At 44.0% G+C, this 23,939-nt stretch overlaps 1 protein-coding gene and 1 long non-coding RNA gene across 2 annotated transcripts in view; one reads left to right on the plus strand and one right to left on the minus strand.

The window, feature by feature from the left end:
• Positions 1-20,063: 20,063 nt before the first annotated feature.
• IFNAR1 (interferon alpha and beta receptor subunit 1) overlaps positions 20,064-23,939 on the minus strand; it is a 27,447-nt gene continuing 23,571 nt past the window's right edge. Inside the window, 2 exon segments of the mRNA XM_040484020.1 lie at positions 20,064-22,058; positions 23,187-23,397. Coding sequence (XP_040339954.1) covers positions 21,819-22,058; positions 23,187-23,397 — 451 coding nt within the window. The 3' untranslated portion in view covers positions 20,064-21,818.
• LOC121035994 (uncharacterized) lies at positions 22,621-23,299 on the plus strand. Its single transcript, XR_005793174.1, has 2 exons — positions 22,621-22,727; positions 23,152-23,299. It is a non-coding gene; the product is annotated as an uncharacterized LOC121035994 (long non-coding RNA).

Genomic DNA, 23,939 nt, shown 5'->3' on the forward strand with positions numbered 1-23,939 from the left:
CAGCACAGCGGCCCCCAGTGGAGGCAGGGCCTGCTCACACCAAACCCCGTCCCTCCCTGCCTGGTAACTGCTTATCTTCCAGAGTGGATCTGACCCTGACCAAACCAGGTGGCCCCTCCTCCAGACCAGCACAGCCACCGGTCCGGGCACCAACAGACAACTGCTTTTTGTTTTTGTCTGTCTGTCTGTCTGTCTGTCTGCTTGTCTGTTTGTTGGTTTGCCTGTTTGTTCTTCTCTTTTCTTTTTCTTTCTCCCCTCTTCTTTTTTTCTTTTGGAATCAGACTTAAAGTTTCTGATTTGTTTGGGGTCAAGTCTTATTTTATATACACATTTCTTTTTTTCTGTTTTGTTTATTTAACCAGGCATTTTTACTCCATTCTTTTGACACCTTTTCTATATCTTCTTTATTTTCCCTTATCTCTCTCTGGATTAAGCCTTCTAGTTTTTTTGACTCTCTGCCTGGTCTTCTTTTCCTCCCTTTCATTTTTCTCTTAGTATGGGATCAGGCTTTCCCTTTCCTTTTCCCCTTTCCTTTTTTTCCAGGGTTACTTCAACGAACAAATCTAAGCACACCTGGTCAAAGCTCCAAACACTCCACCACTACGAGTAAGGAGGAGCTTTGTAGAAGACTGTCCAGTGGGACAGAGCAGCCAAAACACCACCACAGAGTGCACGCAACATATCCCAAAAACACTTCCTGAAGGGCCAGGCCCTGGGCAGTGTATGACCCCTTTTTAATATAGTAGTACTTGCAGGTGTAGGACACATAACAAGCTATTAAAACCCAGCGGCGCCGGGGTGGCTCAGTTGGTTCACCATCTGACTTCGGCTCAGGTCATGATCCCACGGTCCGTGGGTTCGAGCCCTGCATCGTGCTCTGTGTTGACAGCTCGGAGCCTGGAGCCTGCTTCGGATTCTGTGTCTCCCCCTCTCTGCCCCTCCCCTGCTCACGCGCGTGCCCACGCTCTGTCATTCTGTCTCTCAATAAATAAATAAATAAATAAATAAAACATGTAAAAGACAGAAACCTAGCCAAAACAATGAAATGGAAGAATTCCCCTCAAAAGAAAATTCCGGAAGAAATGACAGCCAGAGAATTGCTCAAAAGAGATATAATTTAGAAAAAACAGTCATAAGACTAATGTCTGGGCTTGAAAAAAGCATAGAAGACAGCAGAGAATCTATTAGTGCAGAGATCAAAGACCTAAGAAATAGTCACGATGAATTAGGAACGCCATAAATGAGATGCAAAATAGACTAGATATAGTGACAACGAGGACGGAAGAAGCAGAGGAGAGAATAGGTGAAACAGAAGATAAAATTATGGAAAATGAAGCTGAAAAAAAAAAGAGGGAAAGAAAATTACTAGATCACAAGGGGAGAATTAGAAAGCTAAACGATTCCATGTAATGAAACAATATCTGTATCATAGGAGTTCCAGAAGAAGAATGGTGAGAGAAAGGGGCAGAAGGTTTATTTAAACAAATTATAGCTGAGAACTTCGTTAATCTGGGGAAGGAGAACAGGCATCGAAGTCCAAGAGGCACAGAGAACTCCTTTGAAAATCAACGACGACAACAAAACTCGTCAACACCACGACATATCATAGTGAAACTGGCAAAATACAAAGATAAAGAGAGAATTCTGAAAGCAGCTAGGACAAACGGTTCTTAACCTAAAAGGGCAGACGCATAAAAGTAGTAGCAGACCTATCCACTGAAACTTGGCAGGCCAGAAAGGAGTGGCAGGGAATATTCAATGTGCTGAATAGGAAAAATATACAGCCAAGAATCCTTCACCCAGCAAGGCTGTCATTCAGAATAGAAGGAGAGATGGAGCCTTTCCCAGACAAGCAAAAACGAAAGGAGTTCATGACCATTAAATGAGCCCTACAGGGGGTCCTAAGGTGGAATTCTGTGAGTGGAAAGCAGCAAAGACTACAAAACGTGGAAAGCCCCAAACACACGGAGGTTAAAGAACATCCCACTAAAGAATGAATAGGTCAACCAAGAAATCAAAGAGGAAATTTAAAAAATATATGGAAGCAAGTGAAAAATGAAAACACAATAGTCCGAGCCCTTTGGGATGCAGCCAAGGTAGTCCTAAGAGGAAAATACATTGCAATTCAGGCTATCTTAAGAAGCAAGAAAGGTTCCACATACACAACCTAACCTTACACCTAAAGGAGCTAGAAAGGCAGCAGCAAAGAAAGCCCAAAGCCAGCAGCAGAAGAGAAATAATAAAGATTAGAGCAGAAATAAACAGTATAGAATCCATAAAAGGAAAAAAAAACACAGTAGAACAGATCAATGAATCCAAGAGCTGGTTTTTTGAAAGAATAAACAAACTTGATAAGTCCCTAGACAGATTTCTCAAAAAGAAAAGAGAACCCAAATAGATAAAATCATGAATGAAAGAGGAGAGATCACAACCAACACCACAGAAATAGAAACAATTACTAGAGAATACTATGAAAAATGATATGCCAACAAAATGGAAAATCTGGAAGAAATGGACAAATTCCTAGACACTCACACGCTACCAAAATCAAATGAGAAGAAATAGAAAATTTGAACAGACCTATAACTAGCTGAATTGGTTATCAAAAATTTCCCAACATATAAGAGTCCTGGGCCGGATGGCTTCCCAGGGGAATTCTACCAGACATTTAAAGCAGAGTTAATACCTATTCTTCTCAAACTGTTCCAAAAAATAGAAATGAAAGGAAAACTTCCAGATTCATTTTATGAAGCCAGCATTACCTTGATTCCAAAACCAAAGACCCCACTAGAAAGGAGAATTACAGGCCAATATCCCTAGTGAACACAGATGCAAAGATTCTCAACAAGATACTAGCAAATCGAATTCAACAGTACATTAAAAAAATTCACGGGGCACCTGGGTGGCTCTGTCGGTTGAGTGTCTGACTTCAGCTCAGGTCATGATCTCATGGTTCGTGAGTTCAAGCCCCATGTCGGGCTCTGTGCTGACAGCTCGGAGCCTGGAGCCTGCTTTGGATTCTACGTCTCTCTCTCTCTCTCTCCTGTCCCTCCCCCACTCTCTGTCTGTCTCTCTCAAAAATAAAAAAACATTAAAAAATATAATTATTCACTGTGGTCAAGTGGGATTCATTTCTGGACTGCAGGGCGGGTTCAATATTTGCAAATCAATTAATGTGATACGTCACATTAATAGAAGAAAAGTAAGAACCATATGATCCTGTCAATTGATGCAGAAAAAGCATTTGACAAAATACAGCATCCTTTCTTAATAAAAACTCTCAAGAGAGTCAGGAGAGAAGGAACATACCTTACCATCATAAAAGTCATATATGAAAGGCCCACAGCTAATATCATCCTCAATGTGGAAAAACTGAGAACTTTTCCCCTGAGATCAGGAACACGACAGGGATGTCCACTCTCACCGCTGTTGTTTAACATAGTGTTGGAAGTCCTCGCCTCAGCAATCAGACAACAAGACGAAATAAAAGGCATCCAAATTGGCGAAGAAGAAGTCAAACTTTCACTCTTCACAGATGACATGATACTCTATGTGGAAAGCCCGAAAGATTCCACCAAAAAACTGCTAGAACTGATCCATGAATTCAGCAAAATTGCAGAATCTAAAATCAATGTACAGAAATCGGTTGCATTTCTATACACCAATAATGAAGCAACAGAAAGAGATAGCAAGGAATCAATCCCATTTAAATTGCACCAAAACCCATAAAATACCTAGGAATAAAACCTAACCAAAGAGGTAAAGGATCTGTATACCGAAAACTATAGAAAGCTGGAGTGCCTGGGTGGCTCAGTCAGGTAAGTGTCTGACGTCAGCTCAGATCATGATCTCGTGGTTTGTGGGTTCGATCCCTGCATCAGGTTCTGTGCTGACAGCTCAGAGCCTGGAGCATGCTTTCTGTGTCTCCCTCTCTCTCTTCTCCTCCCCCGCTTGTGCTCTGTCTCTCTGTCTCAAAAATAAATAAACACTAATATATATATATATATATATATATATATATATATATATATAAAGTTTATGAAAGAAATAGAAGAAGGCATAAAGAAATGGAAAAATTTTCCATGCTCATGGATTGGAAGAATAAATATTGTTAAAATGTCAATACTACCCAATGCAATCTACACATTCAATGCAATCCCAATAAAAAGAGCACGAGCATTCTTCATAGAGCTAGAAAAAACAATCTTAACATTTGTATGGAACCACAAAAGACCCTGAATAGCCAAAGTAATGTTGAAAAAGAAGACCAAAACTGGAGGCATCGCAAGCCCAGACTTTAACCTGTATTACAAAGCTGTAATCATCAAGACAGTACGATCCTGTCACAAAAATAGACACATAGATCAATGGAATAGAATAGAGAGCCCAGAAATGGACCCGCAAATATATGGCCAACTCATCTTCGACAAGGCAGGAAAGAGCATCCCACAGAAAGAAGACAGTGTCTTTAGCAAATGGTGCTGGGAGAACTGGACAGCAACATGCAGAAGAATGAAACTAGACCACTGTCTTACCCCATACACAAAAATACACTCAAAATGAACGGAAGACGTAAATGTGAGGCAGGAAACCGTCAAAATCTTAGAGGAGAAAACAGCAGCAACCTCTTGGATCTCAGCCTCAGCAACTTCGTACTTGACAAGTCTCTGAAGGCAAAGGAAGTGAAGGCAACAATGAACTATTGGGACCTCATCAAGATAAAAAGCTTCTGTACAGTGAAGGAAACAATCAACAAAACTAAAAGGCATCTGATGGGATAGGAAATGATATTTTCAAATAACATATTGGATAAAAGGTTAGTGTCAAAAATCTATAAAGAACTTACCAAACTCAACGTGTGAAAAACAAGTCAGCGAAGACATGGGCAGAAGACATGAATAGACACTTTTCCAAAGAAGTCATCCAGATAGCAAACAGACACATGAAAAGATGCTCAACATCGCTCCTCATCAGGGAAATACAAATCAAAGCCACACTGAGATACCACCTCACACCGATCAGAGTGGCTAAAATTAACAACGCAGGTAACAACAGATGTTGGCGAGGATGTGGAGAAAGGGGCGCCCCCTTGCACTGTTGGCGGGAATGCAAACTGGGGCAGCCACTCTGGAAAACAGTGTGCAGGTTCCTCAAAAAGTTGAAAATAGAATTACCCTATGACCCAGCAATGGCACTACTAGGAATTTATCTGAAGGATACAGGAGTGCTGATTTGAAGGGGCATTTACACCCTAATGTTTATAGAAGCACTATCAACAATAGCCAAATTATGGAAAGAGCCCAAATGTCCATCAACTGATGGATAAAGAAGATGTGATACACACACACACACACACACACACGCACACACACAATGGAATAGTACTTGTCAATGAAAAAGAATGAAATCTTGCAACAACATGGATGGAACTGGAGGGTATTATGCTAAGTGAAAGAAGTCAGTCAGAGAGACAGATATCATATGATGTCACTCATATGTGTAATTTGAGAAACTTAACAGATGATCGTAGGGGAAGGGAAAGAAAACTAAGATAAAAATAGAGAGGGAGGCAAACCATAAGAGACTCTTAAATATGGAGAACAAACAGGGTTGTTAGGGGGGAGGGGGGGAGGGGGACGGGAAAATGGTGATGGGCATTAAGGAGGGCACTTCTTGGGATGAGCACTGGGTGTTGTATGTATGCATCACTGGGTTCTACTCCTGAAGCCAGGAGTTAACTATCTTGTTAACTAACTTGAGAATAGAAAAAAAAATCTTTTACCTACTTGGTTAAGTTTATTCCTAAGTATTTTATTCTTTTTGATACTACTGTAAATGGAATTGTTTCCTCTTTTTTAATGGTTATTTATTTTTGAGAGAGAGAGAGAGAAAGAGAGAGAGCACGCACACACATGAGAGTCAGTAGGGGAGGGGTAGGGAGAGGGAGGGGGGACACAGGATCAGAAGCAGGCTCTGTGCTGACAGCAGAGAGCCCAATGTGGGGCTCAAACTCAGGAACTGTGAGGTCATGACCTGGGTCGAAGTCAGACTCTTAACTGACTGAGCCACCCAGGCGCCCCAGACGGAACTGTTTTCTTAAATTCCTTTTCAGATCATTTGCTGCTCGAAATATAACCAATGTTTGTGTATTGATTTCGTATCCTACAACTTTAGTGAATGTGTTAGTCTGTCGCAAATTTAACGCCCTGGAAACATAAACACTTTCTTTTCTTTTCTTATTAATTATTTATTTTTTAATTTACATCCATGTTAGTTAGCATATGGTGCAACAATAATTTCAGGAGTAGATTCCTTAATGCCCCTTACCTATTTAGCCCATCCCCCCCTCCCACAACCCCTCCAGCAACCCTCTGTTCTCCATATTTAAGAGTCTCTTATGTTTTGTCCCCCTCCCTGTTTTTGTATTATTTTTCCTTCCCTTCCCTTATGTTCATCGGTTTTGTCTCTTAAAGTCCTCATATGAGTGAAGTCATATGATATTGCCTTTCTCCGACTAATTTCGCTTAGCGTAATACCCTCTAGTTCCATCCCCATAGTTGCAAATGGCAAGATTTCATTCTTTTTGATTGCAGAGTAATACTCCATTGTGTATATATACCACATCTTCTTTATCCATTCATCCATCAATGGACATTTGGGCTCTTGCCATACTTTGGCTATTGTTGATAGTGCTGCTATAAACATGGGGGTGCGTGTGCCCCTTTGAACAGCATACCTGTATCCCTTTGATAAATACCTAGTAGTGCAATTGCTGGGTCATAGGGTCGTTCTATTTTTAATTTTTTGAGGAACCTCCATACTGTTTTCCAGAGTGGCTGCACCAGTTTGCATTCCCACCAGCAGTGCAAAAGAGATCCTCTTTCTCTGCATCCTCGCCAACATCTGTTGTTGCCTGAGTTGTTCGTGTCAGCCATTCTGACAGGCGTGAGGTGGTATCTGAGTGTAGTTTTGATTTGTATTTCCCTGATGATGAGTGATGTTGAGCATTTTTTCATGGGTCGGTTGGCCATCTGGATGTCTTCTTTGGAGAAGTGTCTATTCGTGTCTTTTGCCCATTTCTTCACTGGATTATTTGTTTTTTGGGTGTTGAGTTTGATAAGTTCTCTGTAGATTTTGGATACTAACCCTTTATCTGATATGTCGTTTGCAAATATCTTCTCCCTTTCTGTCGATTGCCTTTTAGTTTTGCTGATTGTTTCCTTCTCTGTGCAGAAGCTTTTTATTTTGATGAGGTCCCAATAGTTCATGTTTGCTTTTGCTTCCCTTGCCTCTGGAGACGTCTTGAGTAAGAAGTTGCTGCAGCCAAGGTTGAAGAGGTTTTTGCCTGCTTTCTCCTCAAGGATTTTGATGGCTTCCTGTCTTACATTGAGGTCTTTCATCCATTTTGAATTTATTTTTGTGTCTGGTGTAAGAAAGTGGCCCAGGTTCATTCTTCTGCATGTCGCCGTCCAGTTTTCCCAGCACCATTTGCTGAAGAGACTGTCTTTATTCCATTGGATATTCTTTCTTGCTTTGTCAAAAATTAGTTGGCCATACATTTGCGGCTTCATTTCTGGGTGGAAATATAAACACTTCCACGGGGAATTTTATTTTGGTTAAACTTTGTTGGAACATTATTTGGTAATGTGATAGATGACATTCTTAGCCATTATTCTATAGAAAATAAAGAAAATTTTTGTCATCATGTCTTTTATTTATTCTTTCATTGACCGGTATGAATTGAGTGCCTACATATTCCAGGCATTGTGCTTGGATCTGGATACATACTGATGAATAAAGCTTACTTGGTCTCTGCCTCTTTCAGCCTAGATTTTAGTAACCAAACAAATAAAAACAATGACAAAGTGTGATAAGAACTGTGAAGAAAATGGTCCAGGAGTCAGGTCAGGGACTACAGAGAGGGACTATGTAGAGGGACTATAGAAAGGTCTCTCTGGGGAAGTGACATGAAAGCTGAGGGAGTTTCCAGAAACAAAAAGGGGGTAAATGTCACCCAGGCGCTCCTGGAACATTCATAGGGTATTTCAAAGTCCATCAGTTGCTTTCTATATGCAGCTAAGGGGATGGCTAGATGAGTGAGCCCTCTCCAATGCTTTGCCACGCTCTCAACCATGTTTAGACAAGACAGAGCAATTTTCAGGCAAGCTCTCTGGGGAATGCCTAAACCATACGTGTGCTGTGTGATTGGGAGGAAAGAGATGCCAGATGGTGAAAATGAAGGACCTAACTCCTGTTCCTCCTCTATTAGAAAGTTCTCCCATGTTCCCCTTATCATGCCACGTGGTCAGAGAGTTCTGTAACCATTGCAAAAGTCTTAGCATAAGTCTGAACAGATGGGCAATGAGATGCAAGTAGAATAATTTTCAACATAAACATTGGGCCTGACGTGAACCCTCCAAGGAAAATGTGTAAAGATACTCAGTCTCTTGGTTTGTTGAGAAGAAATTCAGAAGAGAATTTTGGAGTATATATAACAAAGTAATTTGCCTATTATTTTGGGAAAAGTCATTTTTGTTCTCTCTCGTCTTCCACTAGGGGCTAACCACTGTTCTATATGGCCCCCGAGTCAACTAGTTGAATTAAGACACGAGGAAACCACTACACTCAAGTTCTTCCAAAACTTTCCCACACGAGTCCGTCGGACTAAATATATTCGCACCTGTTCTGTACAAAGAGAACTCATAGGTCATTCGTAGGCTCTTTACTGGGTTCAGTGGACAAAGAAGGAAGAGGTGATAGCAAACACTGTGCCCACACTGCACTCTGTAACTTCAAGGTGTGACCTTGTGTGGTCTGGCTTCTGCCCACTAGTCACTTCCCCTGTGTCATGACTGATTGTACCCTCATCTTCAATTGCTTGTTCAACAGGTGAGTGTAAGGGGCTGAGTCAGAGCTTAATGAGTCATCTCAACTAGCAGGATGTGCATTGCGCTGATCATACCCCAGGGCTAGGGCTCTTTCTTTCCTGGTCCAACTCGGCTCCCAAACAGGACTTATTTCTTCCCATCCTCTCCAAAGCTGCTACTATGGATGTGAGGCTTCCTTCTCAAGGATTCATTTACTACAAAGTTCTGCTCAGTACAAGGCAAAGACGCTTGTAGTAGGGAAGGTGGTGGCTAAGTATTTGCCCAACTGCTTTATCTTGGTTTCTCTTGCTTAGTAAACCCAGCAACGAAACCATTTCTGGGTCATGTCATGGTGACCAGCACAAGATTCTCACTTTTGCTTTCTTTTCCCTATTGCTCAAGAGGAAATATTCACAAAGGGGCGCCTGGGTGGCTCAGTCAGTTAAACATCTGACTTTGGCTCAGGTCATGATCTCACAGTTTGTGAGTTCGAGCCCCGCACTGAGCTCTGTGCTGACAGCTTAAGCCTGGAGCCTGCTTCAAATTTTATGTCTCCCTCTCCTTCAAAAATAAATAAAAACATTTAAAAATTTTTTAAAAAGAGGAAATAGTCACAAATAGAACTTCAAGAAACTCCCTGTGTAGCCATAGTTGGAATAAGTATCCTTTGAAAGTAATAATGGTTAAGGATTCATGTGGAGCCCTTTGGAAAGCATTGAGGCACTCCATTAAAGCAAAGTTCCAAGCCAGTGTTTTCCAGATTGTAGGTTTATTTGTGGGGTCTGTCAGCTTTCCTTCAGAAATGAAAAACTTTGCTTTCACTTTGATAGTAAGCTTAAAATATAATATGGGCCTATTCTGGAATCATCAGAATGAACCTGTTGTTATGTTTGTGTTTACGATATTCTTGGGGCACAATAGTACTATTTTGACTATTTTCAGGTAATGGGCCATGAAAAAAGATGAACTTAATATGACTGCTTCAGCCAAATGAGGGCCAAATGACATTAACCATAGGTTGTACAATTAGACATTCATCATAGTTTGATTAAAAAAAAAAAAGTCATGGCTGAATTGGTTCATTGCAGGGTGTATGGTAGACAAGCCACGCTGAACTCAAACGTTAAATTAGTGATTTTTGCTTTAATTGTATTGTTTTTCAGTTTTGATTATAATTAATTTATAAATTAGATTTGGTTTTATTGTGTGAAAGCTACTAACTGAAGGTTATGATTAGTTTTAAATTCACACATATTTAAGGAATATTATAAAAAAAAGTTGTCAACATTGGGAGATGCCAAAGAAGCTTTTTTCCTTTAAAGGAGACATTTCTCAAATTTGAGGAACATCCTGCTAAATAAACAGATCTGATGAAAAATGGTCAAACTTGGGGCGCCTGGGTGGCTCATTCGGTTAAGCCGCCGACTTCGGCTCAGGTCATGATCTCGCTGTCCGTGAGTTCAAGCCCCGCGTCGGGCTCTGTGCTGACAGCTCAGAGCCTGGAGCCTGTTTCAGATTCTGTGTCTCCCTCTCTCTGACCCTCCCCCGTTCATGCTCTGTCTCTCTCTGTCTCAAAAATAAATAAACGTTAAAAAAAAAATTTAATTAAAAAAAATGGTCAAACTTGCAGACATAAAAGGACTATAAAAGAATATTATAAACAATCATATGCCAAAAAATCAGATAACCTAGATGAAATGGGTAAATCCTACAAAGACGAAACTTATAAACACTAACTCAAGAAAAAATAGAAAATCTGAATAGACCTATAGAAAGTAAAAAAATTGGGTTAGTAAGCCAATCCCATAACAATCCAACTTCCCACAAAGAAAAGCTCAAATCAGCATATGATATCACTGGGGAATTTTACCAAACATTTTTTTTTATCACTAAGCTTTAATTTTTTTGATGTTTAACTTATTTTTGAGAGAGAGACAGACAGACAGAGTGTAAGCAGGGGAGGGGCAGAGAGAGAGAAGGAGACATGGAATATGAAGCAGGCTCTAGGCTCCGAACTGTCAGCACAGAGCCTGATGAGGGGCTCGAACTCACAGACCATGAGATCATGACCTGAGCTGAAGTTGGATCCTTAACCGACTGAGCTGCCCAGGTGCCCCTTACCAAACATTTAAAGAAAAATTAGCACCAATTCTTCACAAACATTTCCAAAAACAGAGGAGAAGAAAATATTTCCCAACTCATCTTATGAGGGCCAGGATTACCCTAATACCAAAAGCAAACGATGGCATCCAAAACCAACAGAGACCAGTATCCTTTATGAAGTTGAATGTAAAAATCTTTAACAAAATATGAGCGGACTGAATCCAGTAATGTGTAAAAAGGATTATACACCATAATCAAGTGAGATTTATTCCAGGAATGCAGGTTGATTTAACATACAAAAATGAATAAAGGACCAAAAGAAAAAAAAAAAGATCATTTCAGTAGGCACAGAAAACGTATTTGACAAACATAATATGACATATGACTCCCTTTAATGATTAAAAACACTAAACACACTAAAAAAAGAAGGGAACTTCTTCAGGCTGATGAAGAGCATCTACAAAAAGCCCCACATCTAACATCAAAGCTAATGGTGAAAGACCATAAGCTTTCTCCCTAGATCAGGAAAAAGACACTATTTACTTTTATTCAACATTGCATTAGATGTTCTAGCTGGGACAATTAGACAAGCAAAACAAATAACAGATATCCATATTGGAAAAGAAGAAGTAAAACTATCTCTATTTACAGATGATGTAATCTCGTCTTGGGGCACAATAAGGATGGAAAATCCTAAGGAATCTACCAAAACTACTGTAAGAACCAATAAATAAACTCAGTAAGGTTGCAAGATAAATATATAAAAAACTTGGCTTCTAGCTTTTGGCAGCTGTGAGGCTGGGAAGATCCTGGCCGGGCTGAGGAAGTCAGATCTTAGTGTCCTCCTAGCCCTTCAACTTTTCCCAAAGCCCCTCAATAAAATGGTTTGGTTCCCTTGACCCCAAGGTGTTTTTATTTATTTATTTATTTTGCTTCTGTACACTAGCAATGACAATTTGATGATTAAATTAAGAAGACAATTTCTTTTGCAATATCATCAAGTAGAATAAAATACTTCGAAATATACTTAACCGAAGAAGTATAAGGAATAGACATTAAAAATGAAAAAAAAAAAAAAAAAAACCCACCATTATTGAAAGAAATTAAAAGAGACCTAAATAAATGGAAAAATATCCCATATTCATGGATTGGAACAGCCAGTATTGTGAATATGGCACTATTTTCCCACACTGGTGTAGAGATTCAACGCAATCCCTATCAAATCCCACCTGGGTTGTTTCTTGTTGTTGTTGTTGTTGTTCTTGTTCTTGTTTGTTTCTTTGTTTTTTGTAGAAACTGGAAAGCTGATTCTAAAATTTATTCTTTGTCGTCCTGTGCTTTGTAGGATATTTAGCAGCATCTCTGACCTCTACCTGCTAGATGTCAACTCTCATTAGTCCCTGGGTAAAATGGGTCTTGGAAGACAGAGATTTGGAATTTCCCTCCTGCTCAAAAGCATGAAAATGCCATGGAAATAAGGGTGGCACCAACAGCATCTGCTACAGTGAACCCCTATACCATTCAGAACCACTTGTGTCCCACGTTAATCAATTTCATGCTGTAACTGATTCTTCCAGGTGATGGCTGGTCACAATTAAAAAATATTTTTAAAAAAGAAAATCTTAAAAGAGAGTGTGAGCAGGAGAGGGGCAGAGAGAGAGGGGGAGAGAGAGAGAATCTGAAGCGGGGCTCAAGACCGTGAGATCATGACCTGAGCTAAAATCAGGAGTCAGGTGCTTAACAGACTGAGCCACCCAGGCACCCCTCAGCCACCATTTCTTCTGATCTGGGTTGCTTGCCTGGTGTGATAACCCAGGCCTTTATCTCTGAGAAGGTTGTGCCCACATTCCTTGGCCTTTGTCAGGCTCTGTTCCTGTAATTGCTCGTTCCCAGTCATCACCTGGCACGGAAGCACCAAAATGTGCCCCAGGGGATTCCCAGCATTCCAGAGCCTCCCTTCCTTGCCCCATTATGTAGTTGTAACTTAATCTCCTGTAAGAATTGAGGTGAATTACCCTTGTCTGTATCTCACCTCTTGCGGTCTATTGGCACGCGGAACTCAAAACAGCCAGGTTTGAGCCACAGCTGCAGATTTGGTGTAGCCCTTACTGTCCTTTTGGAAAAGACCTTCTTGTCCCTCTCCCCTCTCCCCACCAGGAAACCAGGACCTCTAGTCCAGCCCAATCTAAAGTGCAGGCTCCCCAAGGGAAAACTGGGAGTGGTTTTGCGAGGGGCATTAGACGGCCATCCCTCGGTGCTACCTGTCGAAAACCCAGCATTTCAACCCCTCAGGGTTCACCTGCAGTCTGGTGGCTGGCGCCTTAGCTATGGTGTTTCAGGCCGTCCCAATGTTCTCTCGGGCTGGTAGCTTCTATGTGATGTGGCCTAAGGCAGGAGAGTGGATCCCATTGTCCTCTGTCCATTGTTGTACCTCCGTTGACATCAAACGGGTCCGTCCGTGGTCTAAGGCAATCAATCTATCAGGATTCAGTCAGAGGAGCAGAACCGCTTTGAGAGATACGACATCGTAGCGGGCAGATGACAGTCACAGTCCCCGGAACCCGTGAATGTGTTAGTTTTGATGGCAAAGGGAGAATTAGGGTAGCAAATGGCATTAAGGACAGACGCTTGCCTCTGCCCTCCACACCTCTGGAAATTGCTCTTGTGGCAAACGCTAACTTGGAAGCAGGCAAGGAAGGAAATTAGGAAAAGATAACTTCAACATGGCCACATTGACACAACAAAAGGCTATTACAGACTCTTTTTTAAACATTTGTTTATTTATTTTAATGTTTTAATTTTTGAGAGACAGAGTCTGAGCAGGGGAGGGGGCAGAGAGAGAGGGAGACACAGAATCCGAAGCGGGCTCCAGGCTCCGAGCTGTCAGCACAGAGCCTGACGTGGGGCTCGAACTCACAGGCCATGAGATCATGACCTGAGCTGAAGTTGGACGCTCCACTGACTGAGCCACCCAGGCGCCCCGATGTTTGTTTGTTTGTTTGTTTAGAGAGTCAGGGAGAGGCTGTCAGCACAGAGCCCAATATGGGTCTTGATCCTATGAACCATGATCATGACCTGAGCCCAACTCGAGAGTCAGACGCTTAACTGACTGAGCCACCCAGGCACCCCAGCTACACACTCTCTTTTACAAAAATACTTTAAAATACTTTATTTTTTCTGTAAGTAAGCTCGACACCCAACACGGGGCTCGAACTCACAACCCTGAGGTCGAGAGTCACACGTACTGCCAACTGAGCCAACCAGGCGCCCCTGGCACACGCTCTTTTGACCCCTGGATAATCGAGGCACTGCCAGGCATGAATCCCAGTAAACCTGAATTGCTGCCCCTCCAGGTGGGAATGGGCGGGTGGTGAGAGCATGGAGCATGGGGGGGGGGGGGGGGGGGGGGGGGGGGGGAAGATGTTCCTGTGGGGGGTGCTCAGCATCACTGCAGGCTGCTGTGGGGCTGGACGATCAGCCTTGCCCATTCTGTTGGGCCCCTGGCTAGGTTCTCTCAAGGCTGGTCACGACCCCTCCCCCCGCCCCCCTGCAAAAACCAGGGGCGGCGAAGGCGGAGGCTGGCTGACCCCCATGAGAAGAGTGAATGAACCGGTCCGCGTGCTGGTCCAGTGCCTCCCCCGTGGTGGGTGCTTTCCGGTGGCACTGGCAGGAGACACAAAGACCTGCCTCTCACAGCGACCTCTTTGTCCTTGATTTCCCCTATGTCTCCCATTCCAGGCCCGAAGCCATTTGCTAGGATGGGGTGGTGGGTGCAAGTAAAGGCATTCATTCATTCATTCATTCATTCAAAAACATGTATTGATCAAGTGCCCGCTTGTGCCAGGCCTGCTGTTGCATGCTGGGATCACTGTGGCGTGCATAACCGGCTGTCCCTGCCTTCTGGGGGCTGACCGTCGAGTAGGGGGAAGGTATTTAAGTAATTTCTCAGGGCGCCTGGGTAGTTCCGTGGGCTAAGTGATCAGTGTCCGATTTGGGCTCAGGTCATGATTTCCCGCTTCGTGAGTTCAACCCTGCGTCAGGCTCTGTGCTCACAGTGTAGAAATTCTCTCTCTCTCTCTCTCTGCCCCGCCCCGGCTCACTCCCTCTCTCTCTCTTTCTCTCTCTTAAATCCATAAACATTAGAAAAAAAAAAAAGTGAGTAATCTCTCGGGTGACGTGGAGGTACGGAGTGCCAGCACGGGAGGTTCTGGCCTCGTCAGAGAATTAGTCAATTCGAGGAACAGAAGTAAGGCCGCAGGGGCTGCAGACAGGAAGCCCATGAGGTGTGGAAGGGCTGGAGCTTAACCTAAGGGCAACGGAGAAGGATCTGATGCGTCTTGAATGTTTTCTTTGAAGGACCAGCGACTGAGGGACAACGACTTGGAGAAGGTTGGGGAGGAGGAAGTGTAGATAGGAGGAAGTGTAGATAGGAGGCTGGTGTGTGGGAGCCCAGATGCGGGTGTAGACTACCGTGGGGCGGCAGGGCCAGAAATGGGAGGACTCGAGAGCTACTCAGGAGGCAGAATGAAGGAGACTGGGCGAAGGGTTGGATAAGGAGGAAGAAAGAAGGGCCCGAGACACCTCGTCGAGTTCCGGACGGAGCCAAAGGATGCCCCACGGGCCCATTTCCTGAATGGGGGAGAGTAGGGGGAGGTGTGAAAGTCCGTTTATTCATGTAGATTTATTGATCTCTTAGTAAGAGGTGCTAAGGAGAGTAAAGGGTTGAGCAAAAAAGGCTGTCTTTGCCTGGAAAAAGGGCACAAAAGAGAAATGTCCCCCAAGTCAAGGCAATCCAGAATATTCCTGCTTTTTGGCCAACTTGTCCTGCTCCTGGATGGTGGTGGGAAGAAACGACTCTAAAGAAAACAGCTGAAGTTAAAAATCAATATCCCTTCTGTCGAGCAACCACTCACAACAGGCCAGGCGCCACTTGGCCTAAGGAAAATCCGAGACAAAGGCACACGGCCCCAGGCTTCAAGTTGCTCACAGTCCATTAGGAAAGACAAAAGAAGCATAAAAATAACCGGGATATGAAACACGCGGTCAGAGCCGGGTGAGAAATGCAGCGAAGTGGGCCGCAGGTCAAATTCCTCAGAAAGGCCTGCACCCCCACAGGATTCAGACCCCCCCCTGCCGTCCCCAACACCTTCTCCTGGGGAGAGAATTAGATTGAAATTAATTTTTCTGGCTATATCATGTTTGCAGTATTAACTCTCTTAACCACTGTTTCAAATTGTAAATAAAACAGGTACTTACTATACATTTCTCTAGGAAGCATTACTTCTATTGGCCTAAGGGTCTGAGAGGGCCTAATAGTACTTCAGAAACCTAACATTAACAGGGTTGCCAGATTAAGAATGCAGGGCATCCAGTTATATGTGAATTTCAGATAAACAAATGAATGTTTTAGTATAAACATGTCCCAAATATTGCACGGGACATAAACTTTAGGACAAAGGTATTTGTTGTTCAGCTGAGATTATAGATGGAATCCAAAGATGACCTCTACACGGCTACGTGGTAGGAGTCATTTAGAGTTCAAAGAGGGAAGGATACACTTTTATACTAAAAAACTCCTAATAATCCCTCTAGAAGTAAACGCCAAAGTATTCAAAGCATTATGCAACAAAACCAAATTATTGAAGCATAAGTATATCCCATACAATGTTTGGGACACACTTGTACTAAGAAAAGTATTCACTGTTTACCTGAAGTTCAAATTCGATTCAGATTTAACTCAGTGTTCTGTATTTTTATTTGCTAAATCTAGCCACTCGAACCCTAGATAGTCTTTAGCTGCACATTTGCTCTCTTCGTGTTTCCTCATGACTGGGCCCTTTAGGAATCTCTTTCTAAGATACCAGCTGGTTGTGAACCTGAACAGGGTGACTTGTCTTCCCCTAGTGGTGGACTTGGTCAGTTTATGTACCTTCAATGCCCCACTTCATCACTGGTGAAACACGGAGTGTCAGCCACAGAGCTATAAAAAAAAAAAAAAAAAAGAAAGAAAAAAAAAGAAACTTGCTTCTGTGAAGCTCGCCATTTAGCAGAAGGATATACGGAGGCATATCGCTATGAAATCTCTCCTAGGCAGCAAGCTAGACAAATGTGCAGGTGCCCAGGGTCACAAAGACGACGCAGGTGGATGAGTAGGGGTGTTTTAGGAAGATTTCAGAGTGGATGATGCACCCCTTTATTCTGTAAAAGTCATTATCATCTCTTTTTATGACTAAAATTCCAGAGTGGCAAAGCATTACAATATTTGGGACTATGCAACTATGCTATTTGTTGTATATTTATTTTTTATTTATTTATTTTTTTTAACGTTTATTTATTATTTTTGGGACAGAGAGAGACAGAGCATGAACGGGGGAGGGGCAGAGAGAGAGGGAGACACAGAATCGGAAACAGGCTCCAGGCTCTGAGCCATCAGCCCAGAGCCCGACGCGGGGCTCGAACTCACGGACCGCGAGATCGTGACCTGGCTGAAGTCGGACGCTTAACCGACTGCGCCACCCAGGCGCCCCTGTTGTATATTTAAGGACTAACTCCAATCTTTTGGAAAAAGGGACCATCTTTCTACTTGAGAGATAGGAAAACGTTTTCATTCATTCATTCATTCATTCATTCATTCATTTGCTTTCCTCTCAGCTCCTTCCTCTCTGATGGAGCTAGGAAATCTTGAGGATCGGGTTCAGGGCAGCGAGATTCACCGTGAGAAGGGCAGTTTACATTAAACCAGCGACTGAGAGGAACAATCTCCCCATGTCCTCTCTCTTCCTCAAATTTTTCTAGGCCTGTCAATTTTTGCTTTCCTCCTCATCAATGACTACTTCATCTGCAAGATATCCTCTGCTAGAATGTGAGTCCCAAGTTGGGACCGGCCTCCTAAAGGGTAGGAAACTGGTATTTCTTTCGCACGAAAAGCATCAAATTGTCTCTTCTTGCCTTTTTCTTCCCTCAGGTGAGGGAAAAGCTATTCCTCTTTTTCTTCCATCCATATAAATAGCCTATGACATATATTCCACATATATTTATGTGGCCTGCAAGACCTAGAATTCTGGGGTCACCTAAACCCAAGGAAAAAAATGCGGTGAGAAAATATTGGATGTTACTGGTATTTGTTAGGTTAACAGGGCAGTTCTTGGGCATCGGAGATGAATTTATTAGTATTTTGAAAAAGTACTGTCCATTTTGAAAAGAAAATTTGAGAAAGCTTATAAAAAACAGATTATTGAAGGGTCCCCGGTCCGAGTATCAGTTGTGTTCAACTTCAGATTAAATGTGTCCAAATGGCAGGAGAGATCAGTTTACGTACAGGATTGGGGAGTGTCGTCAGAAATTTCTGAATTTACTCGGAGAAGAAATATTTGTAAAAGGCAGGCAGTTCAGTTCAGGAAAGAAGCACACGCAACACCATCGCACAGATTTATCCAAGGCTGTGCTCCATCCACGTGTCTGAAGTGGAGGTTGTGAAAAGGAAAAGAACAAGCGAGTGAGCGACTTGTCCAGGGGCTGGGGGACGCAGGATGGCCGCAGTGGCTCCTTCAGGATCCTCGGCACTGGGCCTCAGCACTCTGGGCACAGGCATCGGCCCCCTTTGCTCTGAGCACTGTGTGAAGGCATCAGTTGTGGCATCTTTGGTACATGAGAGTTTATTTATTTTTTAAATGTTTTATTTTTGAGAGAGAGAGAGACAGCGCATGAGTGGGGTCGGGGCAGAGAGAGAGAGAGAGACACAGAATCCGAAGCAGGCTCCAGGTTCTGAGCGGTCAGCACAGAGCCCGATGTGGGGCTCGAACCCACAAACCGCAAGATCATGACCTGAGCCGAAGTTGGGCGCCTAAATGAGCCACCCAGGCGCCCTTGTACATGAAAGTTTATTAAGTCTAAACATGACAACAACAAACTTGAAGACTTCTGGCCCCAGTGTTTATTATATAGAATTGTTCACAGTAACAGGGTTTAAAGACAAAAACATGAATAAAGGATGCAAGTTTACTGAAAAGAAACACTGAAAACATGGCTATGACCTTCCAACAAACTCAACAAACATACAAACATTGTCAGAGACACCCGCGTAGTTCAAACTGTAGATTTCACACATTAGATAATTATTTTCTGCTGAGGATACAGCAATGAGTAAGAGAAAGTCTGGTCTCATACAGCTTCTGGTCTCACGGGGGCAGACAGATACCACATGAAAAACAAATATGTAACATGTCAGGGGAGTCACGGGAAGGAGAGGGGAGGGAGGAAAGTTTTTGTACACTCAGAATTCTTAAGAGCAATCCGGGGCTGTTTTAAAGGTCACAGGCTGGGAAAAAGATAACAAACTGCCAATTCTTTTTTTTTTTTTTTTTTTTACGTTTATTTATTTTTGAGACAGAGAAAGACAGAGCATGAACGGGGGAGAGTCAGAGAGAGAGGGAGACACAGAATGTGAAACAGGCTCCAGGCTCTGAGCAGTCAGCACAGAGCCCGATGCGGGGCTCGAACTCACGGACTGCGAGATCGTGACCGGAGCCGAAGTCGGACGCTCAACCGACTGAGCCACCCAGGCGCCCCCAAACTGCAAATTCTATTTAAAAAAATAACTTTACTGGTTGTAAATTTCTGGTCAGATTCTAAAATGCTCTAAGATGCATAGTTCTGAGCAGCATTGCTAATTTTCGAATTAGAATCTACACTAGTAAGTGGTTTATGGCTGTCCTAACAATGGAATATGGCCCACGTCATATGGGAGGGCAAGGGTAAATATAAACATGAAGGTATGTGTTTACGGACCCGTGGCACTACTTACAATGGCTACTAATCTATGATAAAGATTTCTGGCTGCGATGATACAAATCTTTTACACAAACTCTTAGGTTACATTCAGCCTCTCCGAGAACAATCCATATTGTGATCACGAGGCATTTTCTCGGCCACCCCGAGGACACGACACTTCCAAGCAAACTATTCTTCGGGAAAAATACTCCTCACTTTGCGAGGAAGCACCTCCTGGCTGTGTTACAAGCAGACCATAATGCGGAATGGAAAGGAACTGTGTTTTCAGGTCTAGACAACGAGGCCAAAACCGAGCAGCTTTGCGTTTGCTGCTGCTGCTGAGACGTGTGCTCACCCAACACCATAGAGGTGAAGACGCACGCTGCCACATCGCGGGGCCCAGCTTTGTTGCCGGGGTCAATCTAGGGCCTGGGTGCTGGCCAGGGCCGTCGCCATCAGCTCGGCATGAAAGCCACAGGGTGGGGGACAGGGTGTCCGAACACGTTCCTATCACCTCTACAAGCAGAGGGCCAACCCAGAAGGTCTGCCTGCAAGGAAATGTCTCCGGTCAGAAAGATCAAAAGGCGAATGTGTGCGGGTCACCTCAGGGATCCCCCCAGCGCAGGCCTGTGTCTCAGAGGGGCTCCGGGGCCTTCCTGACCCCCGCGGCGCTCTGCCCGCAGCCTGGACGGCAGGTCCCGGAGAGCGCAGGAAGCCCGGAGAGCGCATGACGTGCAGGTGTACGGCCTTCCCACGGCAGCCGCCTTCAACCTTTTCTTCCCCACGGAGGAACCTGTCACCTCCGTGGGGACCACCGCGTACACAATACTGGCCTTAGGTTACGGATGTCCCAGCGCACCATGTCACTCCCATCTCTTCTCCCTTCAGAGGCCGCCAAAATTCCCAGACTTCCTTCCTAAGGGAAGGATCTCCGTGAATAGTTTAAATATAAACTCTAGGTGGCCTTTGGAAAACACGTAATTCTTAAAATTAGGTTTTCCTTCCAGTTACATTTTCTTCCTCACCTCGGCAATACATTTTCCTTTTCTTGAGCACACATAAACGAAACAGAAGGGATGCCTGAACACAGCTACACACACAGAGAAGCTGGCTGGGTTTGAAACACGACACAGGTAAGTTACAGGTCAATTACATCTCAATAAAACTGAGAAAGGAAAAAAAAAATGGCACATGAGCCTAGCAACAAGCGACCACACGGCACGTTAATAATTAAAAGGTGATTAGACACATTACTCTTGTTTTTCATTAAAGTCACCTGCTTTCCTCCTACTGCATTATCTTCTACTTCTTACTCTATCGGTAGCAAATTCTGGTCTCAAGCCTTCCTGCATACACCTGGCTCACCTCTACATACTTCCTTCTGCTAAAAAAAAATCCTAACTTCTCTAATTAGACAGTTTGCCCTTTCTCTGTAACTTCGGTGGCTGCGAATTCAGAAGCTACTGTTCTACTAAGTTGTGAATTAAGTTCTGAATCGGGAAGTGTTAATGTCTAGCAAAAGATTACCTGTTTTGAAGCCTCAACCACAGAAGGAAGAGTAACTGTGATGTAGAGCCAGTGTTTCGGGGATACCCGGAGAGAAGTCCCCTGAAAATGTTACGGATCCCATTCCTGGCATCTGCAGATGTTTTCTGGACTGTTTTCCAGAAAACCAGTGGTAATGGAACCCGGCTTCTCTAAGGAAATTTCCCAAGGGCCTACAAGAGTGTCTAACTGCTCCCCGAAAAATCCTGAACTATCACACGGGGAATGAGGATGGCGAACGAATGGGTGACGCGCGGCCACAGGCAGCACGGTGACCATGTTACCCGACAGGAACACAGTTAACTACCCTCGGTCACGGCTCCACACGTGGGAAAGAATACAGAGAACGTGTGTCCCGATCTGTGTTCTTCCGTTTGCAAACACCGCCGTCACCTGCTTGCCTGTATTTTAGGACCTACGACCCGGAGATGTTTTCCTTCCCCAGCAAGCCGGCGCGGAGGGACCGAGCGGCGCAGCTCGCACTTCCGGCGTGCCTCCCACGCAACTTCCGGAGGGTGTAGGGCTCGCTTTCGGTCACTCGGCTTCCTGCTGCGGGAAGTCTTCGCCGCTTTTGCTGTCGTTGCTGTCGTCTTCGTTCGAGTAATTTCCCGAATCTTGACTGGTTTGGGAATTGTATTTTTTGTGATCTTCACCGATTTGCTCAGTTTCTTCTACTGCGGTGATAATGTTTGTATTTTCGATTATAAAACACCTTTCAGTTTGCTCTTCAGAAGTGAAAAGGAGGAGGTTCCGGAGTGGCGGCTCAGAGAAATACTGATTTAAAGAAGGGGAGGAATGGAAACAGGTTGTTTAAAAGAGTTAACAGTTTCCTACTAATAACCTAGTTTCCGTCTCCTACATCCAGTACCGAGAAAAGCTGTCTTTTGGCGTGCATATGAAAAAAAAAGTCAGCTAAGAGCCTGTCAACCCCAGTCTAAGGTTTAGAACACGGCCACTTGTGAGGTCACGTACAACTGAGCACTGTTAGGGTCAGGGGCCCGGTGAGCGCGGGAGAGGACGGAACGGGGCGGGGGGGGGGGGGGTCGTGCTCTGGGATTGTGGCGAGGGTGTCTGGAAATTTTACCCCGTAAGGGCGCTCGCCCAGGTTCTCTTCAGTGATCGGCTGGAGCTCACAGAGTGAACGTGTGCAGACGGATTGTGGCTGATCAACAATTCGCCTCCACGTCTCTGGAGCTGCAAAGCCGGAGCCCCGAACGACACTCTCGAGGCAGGCAGCCTGAAGCCCACCTAGGTGAACCCACCATCCCCAGGCCAGGTCCTTGCGCTTGGGCCTTGATCCTGCTTTCATTAATTAAATCGGCTCCCCTCACAGGTGTGCCAAACAGGAACCTGCGAGGTATCGCGAGAGGAGGCTCATTCTCCTTATTTCCCTGTCTGTGATGTCATCTACAGAATACGCTTTGTGCAACTCACGACAATGTGGTAGGCTTTTGGTGACTACCAAGCCTTTCTTCCTTTTTTGTTTTTAATATGAAATTTATTGTCAAATTGGTTTCCATACAACACCCGGTGCTCCTCCCAACAGGTGCCCTCCTCAATAGCCATCACCCACCCTCCCCTCCCTCCCACCCCCCATCAACCCTCAGTTCGTTCTCAGTTTTTAAGAGTCTCTTATGTTTTGCCAAGCCTTTCAGTGGTAAAACAAATGCCACAGGGGCCAAACTGCCAGAATCCTAGGAGATGACGGACACATGTTACCAGTCCATGTTATGTGATGTTAAATGGCTGTTTCTAAAGCCAATTTACTGAAAGCTGAAGAAAACAGCCCAGTCTGTATTAGTTTCTGCGTAACAAGAAAAAAGTATGGATTCTGTTGAAACGAAACGTACTTCCCGTTCATTTTAAGAAAAATCCACCTGGCGACACAGAAGAGTAACATACCTCATCTATCGTGGAAGGAGGTTTACTTGATGGGAAGAACACATAACGGACACATCGCAGGAATAGTTTCAGAACGTAAGTGACGACCGGGATGGACAATAAGGCAGCACAAATCCCAGCTATGAGCCACGTTCTGGAAGTACTTCCTAAAACAGAAATAAGTGATGTTTAGCTTCAACGTAAGTTTTGACACGCAAACGCGTTAATAGTGCTGACACCGTGTGCGCATAACACGTAGGCACGTGAAAGGAAACATAAAATGTAGGCAACCGTACGCCCTTAGAAATATTTCCGGTAACACTGAGCATACAGCAGCTGTGGGCAACCCACTTCCGTTTAAAGATGGTGGCCTGGCCAGTGAAGTAAGAGAGGCTTAGTGAAGGAGGCCGCCGTTGATATGTGGCTCCCAACGTGCGAAGTATTCTCTAGCATTTCTGCAACACACAGCTGGCCTAATTAAAACCATTCTGCGACGAGTAAGTCCCTACAGGTCAACACTAGGAACTGGAAAATACAACACGGGACTTCACCATTCCCTCGTAACAAAATTCACAATTGAGCTACTTAAGCGACTTCCGCGTGATAATCGTATTAAGAATGATGTAAAGGGGCGCCTGGGTGGCGCAGTCGGTTAAGCGTCCGACTTCAGCCAGGTCACGATCTCGCGGTCCGTGAGTTCGAGCCCCGCGTCGGGCTCTGGGCTGATGGCTCGGAGCCTGGAGCCTGTTTCCGATTCTGTGTCTCCCTCTCTCT

Source organism: Herpailurus yagouaroundi, unplaced genomic scaffold, assembly GCF_014898765.1.
Source record: "Herpailurus yagouaroundi ecotype Mexico unplaced genomic scaffold, PumYag 162, whole genome shotgun sequence".
Taxonomy (NCBI): Eukaryota; Metazoa; Chordata; class Mammalia; order Carnivora; family Felidae; genus Herpailurus; species Herpailurus yagouaroundi.